Below are 19,161 nucleotides of genomic sequence, written 5' to 3'. Positions count from 1 at the left end.
CAAAATCGGATTCAAAATTTTGTTACATTAGGTACATGGAAATGTTCCTGGTCAGCATACACCTTTAGACGCGTCGTGAGTGATACATAGATAAAGTGATTTTAATAGTTTTCACATGGTTTGGTCAAGAAAAACCTTTTTCCGAACTCTTCTTTATTTTCTATTCCTCTTTGCTTTTTGATTCTGCATTATTTTATTGGATTTCTTAACAATTTTATTAGGTTCTTTAATTTCATTTATCGCTGCCTAGTTTGAAATCGAAGACGCGAACACCTTTGCGATTGTGATGGCGAGTATGTAGCCCACCGTTTGCGCTAGTGGTTTTCAGTAATGTTGAGATGTAGCTAGTGTTGCGTGGTGTTGGAGAGGGATACACGCGTGTGGTGTTGCAGGCGCGCCAGCACGGCCGCGTGCCCGTGCCGCCGAGCCCGCACGCCGGCAGCCCGGTCCACCCTGCCCCGACCGGCGTCCGCGCCTACTCCTGCCAGCACTGGGAGTCGCGCCTCCTCGCGCCTCCGCCCCGACTCCTCTCGTCGCTCGAGCCCGCATCGCCATGCGATGTCGTCGAGGTACTGCCTGACTTATTGTGTCCACGTGTCGATGTCTAGTCTTAGCATGAAACTGTATCGATGTAAAGCCACACACGCTACTAATCCGGCGGCTTTTAAAATACGATCGTTTGTTGTAGATTTGTGTAAGCCGCTCGAGTGCGTATGTCGCTTCGTAAACCGTTTATGTGCTGTTACAGAGATATAGTGTGAGTATTGAGCTTCCTGTAATATTGGTATTTGGTAAATATAGTATTCGATGTAATCGTTTATTTTAATTCGTATGGTAAGCTAGCATGAGCGAGTGAGACAATGCAATGACTGGGGTCACCTTTAACCTGATTACGCGTAATCCTATCGGTGCTGTAAGTGTAACGGTTTTAGCGTGCCGTTCGGAAGGACGCCAGTAATATGTGCTGCGGGGCAGTGTTGGTACGCGAAGTGAAACAAGTAGGCCGGCCATGAAACAGAGACATCTAGCGGAGAATGTCCGGGGGCAGGTGCTGAAGAATCAGAGACTGCGACTCGACGTGCGGAACGAGACATGAGTGCACACAGTTAAAAAAACTAAGAAAAAAAACTTTAAATTAAATAAATCAAACACATAACGCCAAATTGCGCTTGCTTCCAATATCGTTTTCTCATACTGAAACATATCGTATATAAGGTTAAAAAGTTCAATTAGAATTAAAAATATAAATATAGTTTCGCGCCTTTTCTTGTGCCTATCTTAATCCAATTCTAAATCATCTCTAGTGAGATAAAATCAAATCTTATACTGTGATGGGACTAACGTAAAAGTGATATCGATGTTCGACGAGTAAACGTGAACTTTCTTTCGGCTATTTGTATATAAATTAGAATAGTCACGCTAGAATAGAGTTCTAAAGTTGCTCGAATTAATCCTAAATAATAAATTAAAACTGTATGTGAACTGGGGCGTGAAAAAGTAAACTGTGTATAGTGAGTTTGTGTGAAATCTTAGCCTAGGAGCTAAGTCGTGTTTAAAACCCGCGTTTTTCAACGGCCTCAAAGCTGGCAAGTATGCAGGCAGCTCTTATGCTAAGAGCCAAATCGCGGGAAAGAAAAAAACAACGTTTGAAGCGAGGAATCAAGAATGAATTGCCAAGCAATGTGGCGACTAAACCAATCGCGCCGTTCCCGAGATACCCGCCGGCGTCCTGGGTATGTACTAGATTACTTTTAAATTATCTTGCATGTTAAGAAAGCCGTGTATTGCTCGTTTATGCCGACGTGCTTGGTTATAGATTTATATTACCTAAGTACTTTATAAAGAATCTACTTTATCTTAATATGTTTTAAATTGATTTTCTTGTAGGTACTATGTCGTTTTATAACGGCGAACAATTTCTGAAGGATTGACTGTAATCTGCTTTGATAAAATAGCTGCTACATCTCTAAGAAAAAATCTTTTGTTACACTGATAAAATTAACTAAAACCAATTAATTTTCAAAGTTAATAAAATGCACGCTTTAAAGTTTTAAGATACTAATAGAATTATAAAGGTGTTGCTTTAAAAACCAATTTGAAAAATTACCTGTAGAGTCATTTAATTTTGGGAATAAATTTTTATACAGCTTGGCGGCGGTTATATTATCGTGAAGTTGTCTATAGAAGTTATAGAGATAAACTATTTCACAATACATTGTTTTCTTGTAACTGTAACTATTTATGCAGCGCACGCCACGGAAGCTCTCAGTTTGGGACGTTTTTAACCCCCGACCCAAAAAGAGGGATGTTAGAAGTTTAACGTGTGTACCTATCTGTGTTTCTGTGTATCTGTCTGTGGCATCGTAGCTTCTAAACTAATGAACCGATTTTAATTTAGTTTTTTTTTTTGTTTTTGTTTGAAAGGTGGCTTGATCGAGAGTGTTCTTAGGTATAATCCAAGAAAATCGGTTCAGCCGTTTGAAATTTATCTGCTCTTTTCTAGTTACTGTAACCTTCATTTGTCGGGGGTGTTATAAATTTTTTATTTACATTTGTTCAAATTAATTCCTGAGATTAGCTTGACTAAACCACTTACTTATAGTAGGTATAAACATTAAAAAATTAAAAAAAAACTGAAAATTGAAATACTTACAATACTTATCTTCATTTTTTATTTGGAATATCAAAAAATAAACATCTACAATACAATGCCAGCTACAATCTACATTGTCATTGCTATTTCATCTTCGTCCACGAGGTCGTGTATTATTTTTAATCTTCTGTTGACTATTGTGTTTATTATTAAAAAAGAAGGCACAAAAACTCAACCCAGCCAGCCCAGTTTCAGTGTTAGGCAAACACTCTCGCTGAAGCCATTCATCACTTACCGCCGCTGTCCGCTGCATTCAACGCTCCATTGTTTTCTCTTCGCTGCCGTATAACAATACTGTAATAGTCTTCTTATACTACGAGAGTAAATTATTTACAGTAAGTTGGTCAAATTCGATGTAAATTTGTATATGCCAGTCGTAATCATAACTTTATGTTAAAGTTATTCGTATAAGTTGAATGCATAAACAAAATTATCCACTAATTTATCCACGCAACGATCAAAGTACCTTCTTGTATATACATAGTCATAGGTATACATCCTGAAGATGGACAGAGGATACATTACTTTAATCCCAGCAAATCATTGATTAAACTAAATTTATCAGAAAACACGACTAGTATTATAAAGAGAAATGATTTATTTGCATGTTTGTAATGCATAAATACAAAAACTACTCAACCGATTTGGAAAATTCTTTCACTTATAGAAAGCTACATTATCAGCGAGTAGCATGGCATATAATTTATTTTCGAAAATATTAGAGATCCTTATGCAAATTGTAATAATGTGAATAAAGTCAGAAGAAATCGTCTCATCTGAGAGCTTCCGTGGCATGCGCTACGTAAATACTTAGGTACACTAAAACAATGTATAGATGAATAATTGCTCTCAAGCTACCCTTGTGAAGCCGTGGTGGTTTGCTAGTTATAATAATAATTAACTGTAGTTTATCATTCAAATATTTCTAATTAATTATTTTTGGTAACATCCCATACAAGTGTAAATTAAAAATTTATAACACCCCCGCCAAGTGAAGGCTACAGTAACTAGAAAAGAGCTGATAACTTTCAAACGGCTGAACTGATTTTCTTGGATTATAGCTAAGAACACTCTCGATCAAGCCATCTTTCAAACAAAAAAAAACTAAATCGGTTCATTAGTTTAGGAGCTACGATGACACAGACAGATACACAGATACACACGTCAAACTTATAACACCCCTCTTTTTGGGTCGGGGGTTAAAATCATACTGTTCGTATGTAGACATTGTGCCAGAATATTTACTACAAGTCGCACGTGCCAGCTTGTTGCATATTCTATCGCGTTGTAATCTCGAACGGTAAATATACGTTTCATGAATTTTCAGACAAACTTGAGCTGCCCTGAGCATTTGCATTTACGTGCATAATTGTGTAACTACATGATTTAAACATTCACCACTGGGAGATTTATTGTTGCCCCATAGAACTCTAAATAATTTCATAGAAATGGTATGTATCTGTATTTCTTCATTTCTTCTTCTTTGTTAGCCCTTTTTTTTTCTTTATTTATTTAAGGGCTTTGATACATTTAAAAGTACATGTCAGCCCTATTTTAATCTAATTAAATACAACAATACGACAAAATTCTTAACTTAACAAAATAAGTCTTTCTCACTACCCATAATTTGATTTAGAAAGCAGCCATGTGCAGACGTCATTATCCCCAAACCAAACCGAAATATACTTCATAATCTCCTCAATAATAAAACCAATAAATGCTTTAATCTTTTCTTCGAAAGTGCAGTCCTTATTAGCTATTAGCTATTATCCTTTGTTAGCCCTTATTTATCCATTGTTGGATATAGGCCTTCTCACGTGCACACCATTCTTTTCGGTGTTGGGCGAGCCTCCAAGTTTTTCACGAGATCTTGGTGATGTCATCGGACGAATGGAATGATTGTCTTTGTGTTTGCCGGCCCACTACTGATCACAGGTCTCCTCTCAGATCGAGAAGGACTTAGACCATAGTCTGCCACGCTGGCCAAGTGAGGATTGGCAGAATTTACACACCTTTGACAACATTACGGAGAACAGTTTTCAGGCATGCAGGTTTCCTCACGATGTTTTCCTTTACCGTATAAGCAAGTGAAATTTAATTGCTCTATGGTAAAAAATGCGTATATGTGAGTTGCTGAATATCATTCACACACTGACCCAAAATTAAAAACACCAGATACCATTTCTATTACTTTATTATTTAGAACTCTGTGTTTTGATAGAACTTAAGGAAACACGTAAATTGTAAGTCGACTTTATATTTTTACTATGTGTTTTTTAATTACAAATGTCCCGACAATGCTTGTTTATAATGATTTAAAAAAAAAACATTATTTTGTTGAAGAGGATTATTTCTCCTCTGATGAATAAAGGATTAAAGTAGGTACGTAATGAATAACAATGAATTATAATAATCAATTAAGTTCAGTCAACATTCAATTAATATGACATAAGACATTCGTTAATTACAGTCGTCAATGACTATAATTTATGACGTTCGACGTATTTTATTATTTTGTTAATGCTATAGAAATATGTTATTATTATATAGTATACTCGTATTTACTAGATGATGTCTGCGACTTTGTGCACGTGGATTTAGATTGATTTTTAACCCCCGATCCAAAAAGAGGGGTGTTATAAGTTTGACGTGTGTATCTGTGTATCTGTCTGTGGCATCGTAGCGCCTAAACGAATGAACCGATTTTAATTTACTTTTTTTTTGTTTGAAAGGTGGCTTGATCGAGAGTGTTCTTAGCTATAATCCAAAAAAATTGATTCAGCCGTTTAAGAGTTATCAGCTCTTTTCTAGTTTTCTTGTAGAAAAGAAGGTTAGATAACCGTTAAGTTCATAATATTATGTCAATTGACAAATGTCAAGCTGTCAAGATGGACGTTGCCTTGATACATAATTATTTATTTGAAAATTATGTTTTGGAAAACTCAGATACTTTGGATCGTAGGCGCGGAATAGTCCAAGAAAATCGGTTCAGCCGTTTGAAAGTTATCAGGTCTTTTCTAGTTACTGTAACCTTCACTCGTCGGGAGTGTTATAAATTTTTAATTTACACTTGTATAGGATTATAATTAGCTTATGTCACTCTCTTTGTCTTTACCTAGGTATATAGGTACATGCAAAAAATCACGTCAAGCTATTGCTCGGTTGCGCTTGGGTAATCGAAGGGCAAATAGCTTATGCTAAATCAATTTACATATACGAGTAGCTAAGTAGGTATCTAAGCAAGATTTCTATTTTTATGTTATAAGGTTTTAATAATAACTAGGCTATGCCACCACGGCTTCATTCAAACCAAATTTCTGACATTCCTGGACATACCCACTGTTGTAATTGATTGTTGATAAAGAAAACAAAAGATCGTTGGAGTTTTCTACGAATAGTTCACTCTGAGACTGCTGGGTTATAAAAAAGAGGAAGAAAGACTTTTAGTTTTATTGATCTATCTAACACATTGCTTACTTACCATTACCATATTATATTCTTTGATAATAATATAAAAACAGGTACCTTACAGTGTACATTTTATAAAGTAAAGCTGTGTGCCTTATATTTGCTAAAATTTGAGTGATGTACTCACCGATATTAGACCATAACGATAATATAAAGCAGTCGAAAAAGCGTGTCATCAAAAGTCGACTTCGATTCCACCCATATTCCACTGAAAGCTATACTCTAATCAATTGACGAGCAAAGGTATATTCAGTTGACAGCACCCCATTCAGCTATCGGGCGGAAACCATTAACGCCCTTGCCACGAAATGTTCCCATACAACACACATCTCATGCTAAAATCATTCAAACAAAACTAAACCTCAACCTAAAAACACAAGGTGCAAAATCCGTTGCATCGGACACCCCTGAAAAATGTTCAATACAACACCACATACTGAAGTCTTGTGCAAAAATTTGCCAAACAAAATCAAACTTTGATTTCGTTAGTGTTAGATGCGAAATCTAATATCTGAGAGTACACTTTAATTTTATTAAAGAATCTTCGTGCCTTCTAAACAATTTGCGGACGTGTATTAAGATGTCGTGCAAAATTGAATAACGCGCTTTGGTGCTTTCTATAATTACCCTGTATCTATGTAAAATTAACTCCGTTACAATGGCTGTAGAGTTTTGAATAGCATAAGTATATATTATTCTTCATTCATCATCATAATTGATGTAAGAGGAATCTACCCTGTGATCATCACCACCATCATCGTCAACTTATATATGTCGCAGGTATATTGTCATAGCCGTGATATTACAATCTCACTAGTGATATTATAATTAAACGGTAGATTGTCAATTGACTTCATTTCTTATAATTTATCGGCCTGGTTTTAGTGACATTTTAATGTCACGTGGTCATTATAGTGACATTATAAAAAATCTAGGTATATTATGAGTGAAGTTGGCAGTGGGAGACGTCTAGGTTGGTCAATTCTTTTTCAACCATCGTTTTCAACCAGCCGATTAGAGGCGGCCTTATAATCTAACTACCAGTGAAATTGTCAAAATATCATTGCCTTATAATATCACTGTAGTGTCTCCGTGACATTATAAGTCGATTGACAATCTACCGTTTAGTTATGATATCACTAGTGAGATTGTAATATCACGGCTTTGACAATATACCTGCTACATATACACCGTTGGACAATATAGGTCTTTTCTAGAGACTTCCACACGTCACAATCTTGCGCCGCCGCCTGAATGCAGCGGCTACGTACGACTCCTTTGAATGTCAATCAAACATTTGGTCATGACTTTTCCATCTTCCTTAATTAAGTTAAATATTATATGCATCATAGAAAATACGAGGTTTTTAATTGTTTGCACGGGATCGATACCGCCCGACTTCATTCAAATTTAATTTTTATAACAAGTCGCGTTTTTTATAGGTCACGTATGCTTTTATATTTATTTTGAATCTGATTTTATTTAATAAGAATATTAAAGATAACATTTAACATTTTGGTGATATTTTGCCTTTAATCTTAATGGTTAGTGTCGAAGAAAAAAAGAATGAAGGAATTGCCAACGATAATGCCCAAATTCCATAGGAAAAAACTAGCATTGGTGTTAGTAATTTGCGTAAGTATAACGATGACAGGGCGTAAATACAAGGTCACAAAATATTCGTATTTTAGTTTCTCAAGTTCGTAGGTATAGTCAAAAGCCGTAAGTCGTGTAGCATGGCATGGCATATTCGCGTGGCATGGTTATGCACATGCGTTATGTGTGTGTGGTGTGTTTATAGAAAAAGGCCATAGAAGCGATAGTTTTGGATGATGTTTGGATGCAATAGTTTCGCGGAATCGCTACTTGAATGCTGAGGCTAACCGTACATGTTTCATTTACTTAGGCTGTAAAGGAGAGGTACTAATTTTGCTAGTGAATTTTTTATTCCGTACAAGTCCTTTATTTTTCTAGGATAATAAGTACCCTATATCACTCTCCAGGTAGTACCGAATTCCGTTGAAATAAGTTGATCTAAAGTCACGCACACCTATGAACCAGAAGTGGAAAAGCAGATGCACTTTTGAATTTATAATAATGTTTGTAGTAAAAATATAATAATAGAAAAACCATCGTGCTATGCAAATAAACTCTTTCCTGAAAACAAAAACTCATCAGCTTTCCTCAATTCGTTTGCAAAAACTTTATCATTATTGCTCTGTAAAATCGACGAATCAATAAAAATATTATTAAAAAAACCCGGCCAAGTGCGAGTCAGACTCGCGCATCAAGGGTTCCGTACGCGGGTAATTTTTCCGATATTTTGCACGATAAATCAAAAACTATTATGCATAAAAATAAATAAAGATCTGTTTTAGAATAAACAAGTAAAGCCCTTTCATATGATACCCCACTTGGTATAGTTATCTTACTTTGAAAATTATTAAAACACATTTTAATTTTTTTTTAATGATGTAACCACAAATTCACGGTTTTCGGATGTATTCCTTTACTTGTACTACAAGACCTCCCTACCTGCCAAATTTCATGATTCTAGGTCAACGGGAAGTACCCCATAGATTTTCTTGACAGACATGACGGACGGACGGACAGACAGACAGACAGACAGACAATAAAGTGATCCTATAAGGGTTCCGATTTTTCCTTTTGAGGTCCGGAACCCTAAAAAGAAAACCCATCGCAGTTAATATTTCACCTCAAGTATTGTAAATTTACACCAGTCACGCTCCATTGAATTGATGATGCCGTAGAAATAAGGATGAATCATTTTCACGTTGCTAAGTAAGCCATTAGAGGAAAGATTATAAAAGGTAACAACGACATTTTACCACCATTACCATCTTTATTATAAAAAAAAAAACATGCAGCCGAAATGAGAACCTCCGCCATTTTTTGAAGTCGGTTAATAAAAAATTGCCTATAGAAGTAGATTTAACAACACTTAAAATAAAAAGTATGACACCCCCGACAAGTGAAGGTTGCAATAACTAGAAAAGAGCTGATAACTTTTAAACGGCTGAACCGATTTTCTTGGATTATAGCTAAGAATAATCTCGATCAAGCCCACCTTTCAAACAAAAACAAACTAAATTAAAATCGGTTCATTAGTTTAGGAGCTACGGTACCACAGATAGATACACAGATACACACGTCAAACTTATAACACCCCTCTAATAATGCTTTTTAACAAGAAATAGTAGCTAAACATTCTTTATATATAGAATTTTTAAAATAGAAATAGAAAGTTTCTTTCTCGAATAAACTTTTACAAACATGTAAAAGTTTATTGTTTTTTTTGTGAATACACTTGTGCTTTTCAGGGTTTTAATTTCTGCGTCGGTGCACCATTAATTGATTGAAAGTTGGTCTTATGGATTGAATATATCAGCAGACCTTGCCAACTATCTATCAATGCTCTAAATTATGTAGATATCGATCGGTGTGCTAATAAACGACATTCTTCAGCGAATTAGCATCAATCCGACGAGACTAGACTAGCGTTCCTGAACATGACATGTATTGGCTCAAACCTATGTCTTAAATTGCTGTAAGAGGGGTCTCTCCGTCACTCGCTTCATACAAACGTAGTTCCAATTTCATTTGAATATTAAGCAACCAAAGTCTATGAAACTAATATCTATGTCTGTGGTTTTCCAAATTTCTGTTAAAATTTTCGGTTTCAAAGTTACGCGGTCTTAATTTACATACAAATCTTTGAACCCCTGTAATTTTAAAACTACATATTTTTAGAAAAATCTAAAACACCACAGACACAGATATTAGTTTCTAGAATATGTCTTCAAAATTTCATGGACTTTGGTTGCTTAATATTTAAATGAAATTGGAACTACGATTGTATGAAGCGAGTGACGGAGAAAGTCCTGTTAATGTAAGAGATACGAGTAAGTACGTTAGATCAACTACTACCCCACATTCTTCATCGTTTTTCTAGATTTTATCGGCGCAATTTTCCTGTTTATCGGTTTCCTATCGGATATACTAGTACTTTGAAGAGTATTATATACAAGTAGGTACACAACAAGCTCGTATACAGTGAGTACTACACATAAGAAGTATCTTTTCAGAATTTTTGTACAAAAATGCTTGCAGGCTTGGAACACGAATATTGTTTGAAATAGATCATTGGACTAAATCATTAGAACAAATAGATCATTGATCTATTCACAGGAACTTCATGACCGAGAATCTGTGACGATGGCACCCTTTTGTAATTTATATCATAGAAAGAAGATAACCCACGGTAATTATACCAGGGTTATGCTAGAAGTAGACACGACAATAGTGCAAAAGTTGGGTCAAACCTTCGACCTTTCGGATTTCAGTTTGCGCTTTGACCGTTGAGCTTATATCCAATCATCTTACCTACTCGTATATCGACGGCTTAGAGTGAAAACCTCGTAAGTGTAAAAGAAGTAACTTTTCAGGAGGAAGAAAAAACTGCGTGCTGTAACTAACAGAAGCGAGTATTTACGAGCTCGTTTAATGTCATAGATGGCGTTACGAGTATCGAATGAACAAATTAGTCAGATCAGGATGTGCGTTGCGAGGTTTTCTTCCTAGAAACGCAATAAAATAAATTTGAGCAAAAATGCATTCCCGAGGTTTTCACTCTAAGACGACGATATGAAACATTTTCGTTCAATCATTAGTGTCAAAAGTGTTCATTTTCGTACTTCTAAGTGAGGGACGCTAACCAGCCGCGGTATATTTCTATCGCCACTTCTTCCAAGTTACTCTTTGAAGGGTACGAATACAAGTCGAGTCAAACGCCGAACAGTGATATCGGAGGCCGATGTTGTGTCAAGGCTGTACGCTATGCAGGTATCGATGTGATAAATTAATGAACGGCTTACTGGTGACGTTGTGGTGACGCTTAACGATACACTGACTCCTTTGTTTTTAGCTCGAACCCCTAGAATATAAAACGCCCTTCCGGCATCAGTTTTCCCCTCCCAATTTTAATATGGGTACTCAAGTCAAGAGTTAATAGGCATCTTCTTAGGCTGGATTATTACTTGTGAGCAAGTCTGATTGTAGCTTAGCACTTAGACTACAAATTAAAAAAAAAGCCACTCGAGTTAGCTATGTGTGAGCCATGGCACCAAAAACCGACGTAGAAAAGAATCAACCTTCCGAATCGGAGTTAGACTCATTGATGATAATCGACGGAAACTATGAATGATGTCTATCGCCACTTCTACGTAGTTAATCTTTGAAGGTACGAATACAAGTCAAGTCAAACACCGAACAGTGATATCGGAGGCCGATGTTGTGTCAAGGCTCTACGCTATGCAGGTATCGATGTGGTCGATCAATGACCGGCTGGCTGGTGACGTTGCGGTGACGCTTGACGATACATCGACTCCTTTGTCACTCCTTTGTTATCAATTCCACTCGAATTACCTACGTAGATGGCCATGGCAGTATATGTAAACTGACGTAAAAAAGAATCAACCTTTCGGATTGATAATAATCGATGGAAAACCATGTACAAACCGCAGTAGATTTCTATCGCCACTTCTACGCAGTTAGTCTTTGAAGGGTACGAATACAAGATGAGTCGAACACCGAACAGTGATATAGGTGGATTTTCAATTCCATTCGAGATACCCACGTATATGGCCAATGGCCATGGCAGCGTAAACTGACGAAGAGAAGAATCAATCTTCTGAACTGATGCTAGATTCATCATGATACTAGATAGAGAACGACCTTCTGGGATTAGGTTTCTACTCTAATTTTAATATGGGTATCTTCGATTCGAGAATGAATAAGCATTTTCTAGGCAAGCGCGCTTCATCTTAGACTGCATCATTACTTGGCAACAGCGGTGCAAATGTAAAAAAAATCCACTCGAGTTATGCACTTAGATGGCCATGGCAGCGTAAATTGAGATAGAAAATAATCAACCTTCCAAACCGATGCTAGATTGATTTATAATTGACGGAGTTTAACGCTCGAAAGAGTTGTAAACTCTATTAAAGTCTATCAGAATGCTACAAGCAAATAAACGTCCGAAAGCGTTCGGACGTTTATTCCACTGAGGCCACTGAGGCGTGGACGAAGACGATGGTAATTTTTTCAAGTGTCTCAATAATCTGATCAGTCCTAAATCTATGTCTACGCTCCGGTCTGTTTTAGTGGAAACACACCATAACACTTGAGAGCATTCCAAACACTAAGTTACTGATTTTTGACAGGTAGGTAGGTGTTCGCTTGTTAGTCTAGGAACACCCGAATGGAATCACGAGCCCAAATCATCAAAGTTTTGTCCGCGCAGATTTTTTTTGGCGCTTCGCTAATACTCGTATATCGATAATTAAATATGTCACATTTTTTTTTTAACGAATATTAGCCATGTTAAATGACTAATATTCCCCTTTCCTCTCCAACTAAGCGTCAGGCTTGTGCTAGGAGTAGGTACGACACTAGTGCAACGGGCGGGGTTTGAACCGTGCGTCGACCTTTCGGTTTTCAGTCCACTCCTTTACCGGTTGTACATTAAAGAGGAATTCTGCATGGAATCTTTCCGCTTATGGAATTTCTCTAGATTTGTCACTAGCTTCATAGCACCTGTGCTGTAGATCCTAAGCAGCGTATGAGTAACATGTGTCCCAAGTATCAAAACCTCATTAACGCTGGCCTCTGCTGAGAAGTTGAGAGCGTACGTGCGACGGATAGGTACTTCGTTATCTCCTCGCTCACTGGATCATAAATGATTGATGGCAATAAGCCAAGAGGAACTATAAGCTATAAGGGTGAACGCAAACTACTTGTATGTAATATTTTTTTCTATACAGTTGCTCGTAAAATGCACTTTCAATGCTAGTAAACATGACGTGTAAATTTAATTTACAACACGAGTGCAATTTTTCTGAAATTTTTTTTAATTGTTGGTGCTTGAAAATGGAATATAACCTATGTTATTCAGAAAGAAAGTAGCTTTATAATGGTGAAAGAATTTTCAAAATCGGTTCAGTAGTTCTGGAGATTACTTCCTACAAACAAACTTACAAACTTTACCTATTTGTAATATTTAGTATGGATATAAATAAATATGTAAAATGTAGATATACAGATTTTTCGTAGCTCGTTAAAGTACCCTGTTTCTAGTTACAGAACTGAGATTTAAAGTTTTCTAAGAGCACTTCTTACTTAGTAGTTCCTAGTTATGCAAATAACATCTAACAAACGTTGCGATACTTTGTTCACTTCCTCGCAAAGTACCTACCTACCTACAGAGGGCTCTCTCCGTCACTCGTTTCATACCATTTCATACAATCGTAGTTCCAATTTCATTTGAATATTAAGCAACCAAAGTCCATGAAATTTTGCAGACATATTCTAGAAACTAATATCTATGTCTGTGGTTTTCCAGATTTCTGTTAAAATATTCGGTTTCAAAGTTACGCGGTCTTAAAATTTTCATACAAATCTTTGAGCCCCTGTAATTTTAAAACTACATATTTTTAGAAAAATCTAAAACACCACAGACACAGATATTAGTTTCTAGAATATGTCTGCAAAATTTCATGGACTTTGGTTGCTTAACATTCAAATGAAATTGGAACTACGATTGTATGAAACGAGTAGAAACGAGTGACGGAGAGAGCCCTGTTAAATGCGAGTCTGTAGCGGTTGCCACATTCGCAAGAAGATGTCGCTTCTAAACCCAATGAATCAACAACGCTCGAAACACTAGATGGCAGCACGGGTAGCCTAATTGAAAACTCAAAATAGAACACGCAACTTTCAATCGCAATGACAGAGCGTTTACCAAATTGGACTATATATAGAAGTTTCAACGCATAACCGTCGGCCCAGCTGGCGCCACCGAGCACAACACCGCTCGGTTGGGAAATTTCCCTATTTGTACGGTCGAGCACACAGACACAGCTCCCGTACATTGGTGACAACCGACGTGATCGAAGACGGATCGCACACTGCAACCGACTCAAGCGTGGTCACACACACCACCACAAGCAGCCGACGTGATCGAAGACGGATCACACATCACCGCAACCAACTCAGCGTGGTCACACACCACCGCACACTGACGCACGGCGCACACCAACGCGGTCAAGGGACGCATCGCGCACACACCGCAACACCCTTGGGATCGCACGGCGCAAGCGCAGCAAGCGTCATCGCACATCAGGGCACAATGGGTCTGCACTCCATCAGCAGATGTCAGCATACAACGCCACTTCTCTGGATGGTTAAGCCAGGCGCCATTCCCCTTGGATGCACACAACAACGCCACCTCTCCTCGATATTTCACACCACGACGTCGTCTCAGAGGGGAGTGATGTAGCGGTTGCCACATTCGCAAGAAGATGTCGCTTCTAAACCCAATGAATCAACAACGCTCGAAACACTAGATGGCAGCACGGGTAGCCTAATTGAAAACTCAAAATAGAACACGCAACTTTCAATCGCAATGACAGAGCGTTTACCAAATTGGACTATATATAGAAGTTTCAACGCATAACCGTCGGCCCAGCTGGCGCCACCGAGCACAACACCGCTCGGTTGGGAAATTTCCCTATTTGTACGGTCGAGCACACAGACACAGCTCCCGTACAAGTCATTAGTTCAACTTACGTACGAACTCAAATTGATGTAAGTGGCGGGTGTGTTATTTACTGCATGGAATTTACAGTCCGTCAGCTTTATCAGTGAGCTCAGAGTCACTCAGCAGACGGTGTAGTGTGTGACCACCCGCACTATGCATGCTCGGAATCTCTATAGGTATAATCAAATGATGGAAAATATATAGAAAACTATAGATGATACTTACTTATTTCAGGCTCGCCAACTATTCAGGTATGTATAATACGTGACCGGTTGAGATGGCAACCGGGGTATGAGGCGGAGGGACACCCCGCACACCCGCATGTCACCCGCACTATCACGCACCGCGTTAGAGCGAAGGCTGTGCGGGGCGTCCCTACCCCATCCCATCTCAGCCTGTTGCGTGTACTATAGATAATTTTTTCATGTGACATTTAGAGGATGACGTAGCCTCACCAATTGAACTAGTTTATCAAGTTTATAAAAAGCTTTTAGAGGCCTCTAGTGATTAGTAATTTACTACACTTGGCATTAAAGGCATTTTAAGCAAGGTTTTTAAAGTTGCATAAAGGGTAACCCAGGTAGGAATAAAGATATCTTGAAGAGGATCCGTAAATGTAATTTAAGAAAATCTTATTGTCTCCTACCATGGCAGTATAAAATGTTGAATGAGCGTCTGTTTCAACAGAAGCATAAGCTGCCAAAAAATCTGGCACTCAGCTGCTAAGAACTAAAAACCGGCCAAGTGCGAGTTAGACTCGAGCACCGAGGCCCGAGGGTTCCGTACTCGAGTATTTTTTCCGGCATTTAACATCATAAATCAAAAACTGTTATGCATAAAAATCAGTGATAAAAATAAATAAAAATCTGTTTTAGCATGTACAGGTAAAGCCCTTTCATATGATATCCCGCTTGATAGAGTTATCTTATTTTAAAAATTGAAAATACTAATTATTTATTTTTTATGAACACATTTTAATTTTTTTGTGATGTAACCACAAATTCACTGTTTTCGGTTTTTTTTCCTTTACTTGTGGTATAAGACCTACCTACTTAGGTTCCTGCCAAATTTCATGAGTCTAGCTGAACGGAAAATTCCCGATAGGTTTTCTTGACAAACACGATAGACGGACAGACGACAAAGTGATCCTAAAAGAAAGTATAATATCTTTTCCTTTTGAGGCACGGAACCAACCCAACCCAATGGGCGACCAGCCTTAGTCGCATTTTCGCAATGCCAATAGTATGGTAGGTAGTAAGGGTGACATTTAGCAAATGACGTAGCTGGCTAGCCACCCTGATCGAATTCGATCAACGAATTTATAAAAAGCTTGGAGCTATGACGCCGGCTTCATGAAAGCTCGAGTAGGTAATCGACTGACCTGTTGTCGATAACAATTATCGAATGCTTTTTATTTCAGAACTTGGTATTTATTCAAGTTCGAGTAGAATAATGTAAAAAGTTCTATAATTGCTTTTTTATAACTACTCGTTGCCCGTTAATTTTTCTATGAGGATTAAAATTTTTATTATTAGGATTTAGATTTCTATTTCCACAGTAGTATTCTTAGGTGCTTACAAACATCTCATACTTCTTTAATATGAATTGCATCGTCGCGTCATAGACATCTGCATAGAATCGTGCAAACCAATAAGTTAAGTGATACAGCTTCCCACAATCCAGAGCTGAACAAGAGTCATGAATTATAGCTTTCATTAAATCCATTGTATGAAATTTTCATTGTAGATTAGGACTACCCACGTATAGGCCTATTTAATGCGATACTGATAGCAGCGTTTCGGTGAATCACACCGGATTCCAATGCCCGTAATTTATGGAGTACCGGACATGTACAGGCACTATTGTGTGAACGCGATGGGATGATTTATAGGGATCCGTACCTCAAAAGGAAAAACGGAACCCTTATAGCATCACTTTGCTGTCTGTCTATTTGTCTGTCCGTCCGTCCGTCCGTCGTGTCTGTCATGAAACCTATAGGGTACTTCCCGTTGACCTAGAATCATGAAATTTGGCAGGTAGGTAGGTCTTATAGCACAAGTACAGGAATAAATCCGAAAACTGCAAAGTGGCTACATCATTGAAAAAAAAAAATGTTTCAATTTTCAAAGTAAGATATTTATACCAAGTGGGGTATCATATGAAAGGGCTTTACGTATACATTCTAAAACAGATTTTTATTTATTTTTATGTATGATAGTTTTTGATTTATCGTGCAAAATGTTGGAAAAAATACCCGAGTACGGAACCCTCAGTGCGCGAGTCTGACTTGCACTTGGCCGGTTTTTGATGAAATATTAAAATCTATCTAGTGCAATAATGCTCTGTTCGATGCTTCAAACCGGATTTGAATGGATGTAATTTATGGCATACGGATATGTTCGATGACGCTTACAATGTACCTCTATGATATCGGATTTATTTATTATTTATTTTAATGACTCGCTTATGCCCGCGACTTTATCCACGTGGACTACACTAATTCGTATTCAAATATTCGATTCAAAGCCGTATTTTACCTCATAAGGGGTTGAATTTTCAAAAATCCTTTCTTAGTGAATGTCTACGTCATAATAGCCTCAATAGCTCAACCGGTAAAGGAGTGGACTGAAAACTCAAAGGTCGACGGTTCAAACCCCGCCCGTTGCACTATTGTCGTACCTACTCCTAGCACAAGCCTGATGCTTAGTTGGAGAGAAAAGGTTTCTGAAAAGTACCATCACTTGGTGGCACATTGCAACGAATCTCAATCAGATTAGCTAGTTCTCAATAAAAAATACCCGAAACTGCAAACTCATTAGTCTTCGCAACGTAAAAAAAAGACTAACTAGTAAGCACGCCTCATCACAAAAATCACGTAACTTTCTCATTAGAACTATGTTACACGGACGTAATTGCATACAATTTGTACGGAATTTAAATAAAACAGCTCGAGTCATTTACATAAATACTCGAGTGTTCGATTTTAACCCTGAGAACCGCACCCAGTGACCCAAATTACTTACTTTCGTTAAATATCTACATCATTTTTGAACGTATATTTAGTTTTCGTTACACTACACTATAATCTACTTTTCCTTAACTGACTTAAAAGGTAAACAAATAACTTCTCGCGGAAATATGAGACGCTCTATATGCTGTCCACATTCCTTGGAGTAAATTGTATTCTGTGGTCCATACGACCTTGTTACCACAAACTGACAATGAAAACATGATACTGGCAGGAAACGTAACTCCAGAAAGTCTAAAGCGCCTCGCTAATCGCGACGCTTACACGTTTCCCCAAGAAGGTTTCTGCAATTTGTTATATTCTGTAATCGTATAGCAAACTAGATATTGCTCGCGACTTCGTCCGCGTGAATTTAGGTTTTTTAAAAAACCCGTGGCAACTCTTTGATTTTCCGGGGTTAAACGGTAGCCTATGTCCTTCTCCGGGATCTGAGCTAACTCTGTACCCAGCAAAATTGGTTAAATCGTGATAAGCTAGCAGACAGACAGACAGACACAATTTCGCATTTTGTCCATTCCATTTTGTCTTCAATAAGGGCTGGGGGCCCTTTGCATCCACGAGGCCCTGGGATGCAGCCCAAAAAGTCCTTATATAGATCCACTCCTGCAGACTAGCCAGTACGCTCTGAGGAAGAACTTTCAAAGCCCTCGAATTATAAGCAAAAATTGAGATGAAATATAATAGTTCCCCGCGTAGCCCTCAGGTGTGCTATACAATTTATCATACAAATATTTTACGCCGCAAAGACGAGAAAAATCTAGGAACCCTGAGGTAGCAATATCCTGAATGTAGGTTAAAATGTTTGGCTGACTTTGATTAAAAATACCAGAAACGAATCTACGGGTACGTCGAGAAAAGTTTCACCCGCAAAGTTCAAAGTTTCACCAGTGGACACCCGCAACTTTTTAGGGTATCGCACCCAAAAGGTGCTAATGGGGTCCTATTACTAAGCCTCCGCTCTCTGTCTGTCCGTCCGTCCATCCGTCCGTTCGTCCATTCGTCCGTCCGTCGGCCTGTCAGCGGGCTGTATCTCCGTAGCTGTATCTTCTAGAATCAATGGTGAATCGTAATAGGTAGACAGTTGAAATTTTTACAGAATGTGCCGCTATAACAACAAATAATAAAAATTTCAAAATGGCCGCCATAAAAATTAAAAAATTAAAAATTGTTATTTCTTGTACGATTTTACGGAACCCTTTGTGTGCGAGACCAATTTGCACTTGGCCGAATTTTAATATCTAGCAATAAGCAAGCTTACTGCTAAAGCCACGCAAATCTCCGCCGATATTCAGCTTCCCCAGTGTTGACGTTGATAAATCAATAGCTGCACGAACGATGTTTGACTTTCGTAGGAAAACATCAGCCTCGATAGAAAAACTTGTTGCCTTTAAAACT

General features: G+C 37.9%; 1 protein-coding gene across 1 annotated transcript in view; it reads left to right on the top strand.

Moving 5' to 3' along the window:
• Positions 1 to 19,161, top strand: part of LOC123872124 — a 62,263-nt gene that overhangs the window by 25,106 nt on the left and 17,996 nt on the right. The window contains exon 2 of the mRNA XM_045916274.1: positions 933 to 1,733. Within this exon, the coding sequence (XP_045772230.1) occupies positions 1,593 to 1,733 (141 nt within the window). The 5' untranslated portion in view covers positions 933 to 1,592. The remainder of the gene's footprint in view (positions 1 to 932; positions 1,734 to 19,161) is intronic.

Source organism: Maniola jurtina, chromosome 14, assembly GCF_905333055.1.
Source record: "Maniola jurtina chromosome 14, ilManJurt1.1, whole genome shotgun sequence".
Classification (NCBI taxonomy): Eukaryota; Metazoa; Arthropoda; class Insecta; order Lepidoptera; family Nymphalidae; genus Maniola; species Maniola jurtina.
The sequence above is the reverse complement of the archived record's forward strand: the minus strand, read 5'-3'. Positions and strand labels throughout refer to the sequence as shown.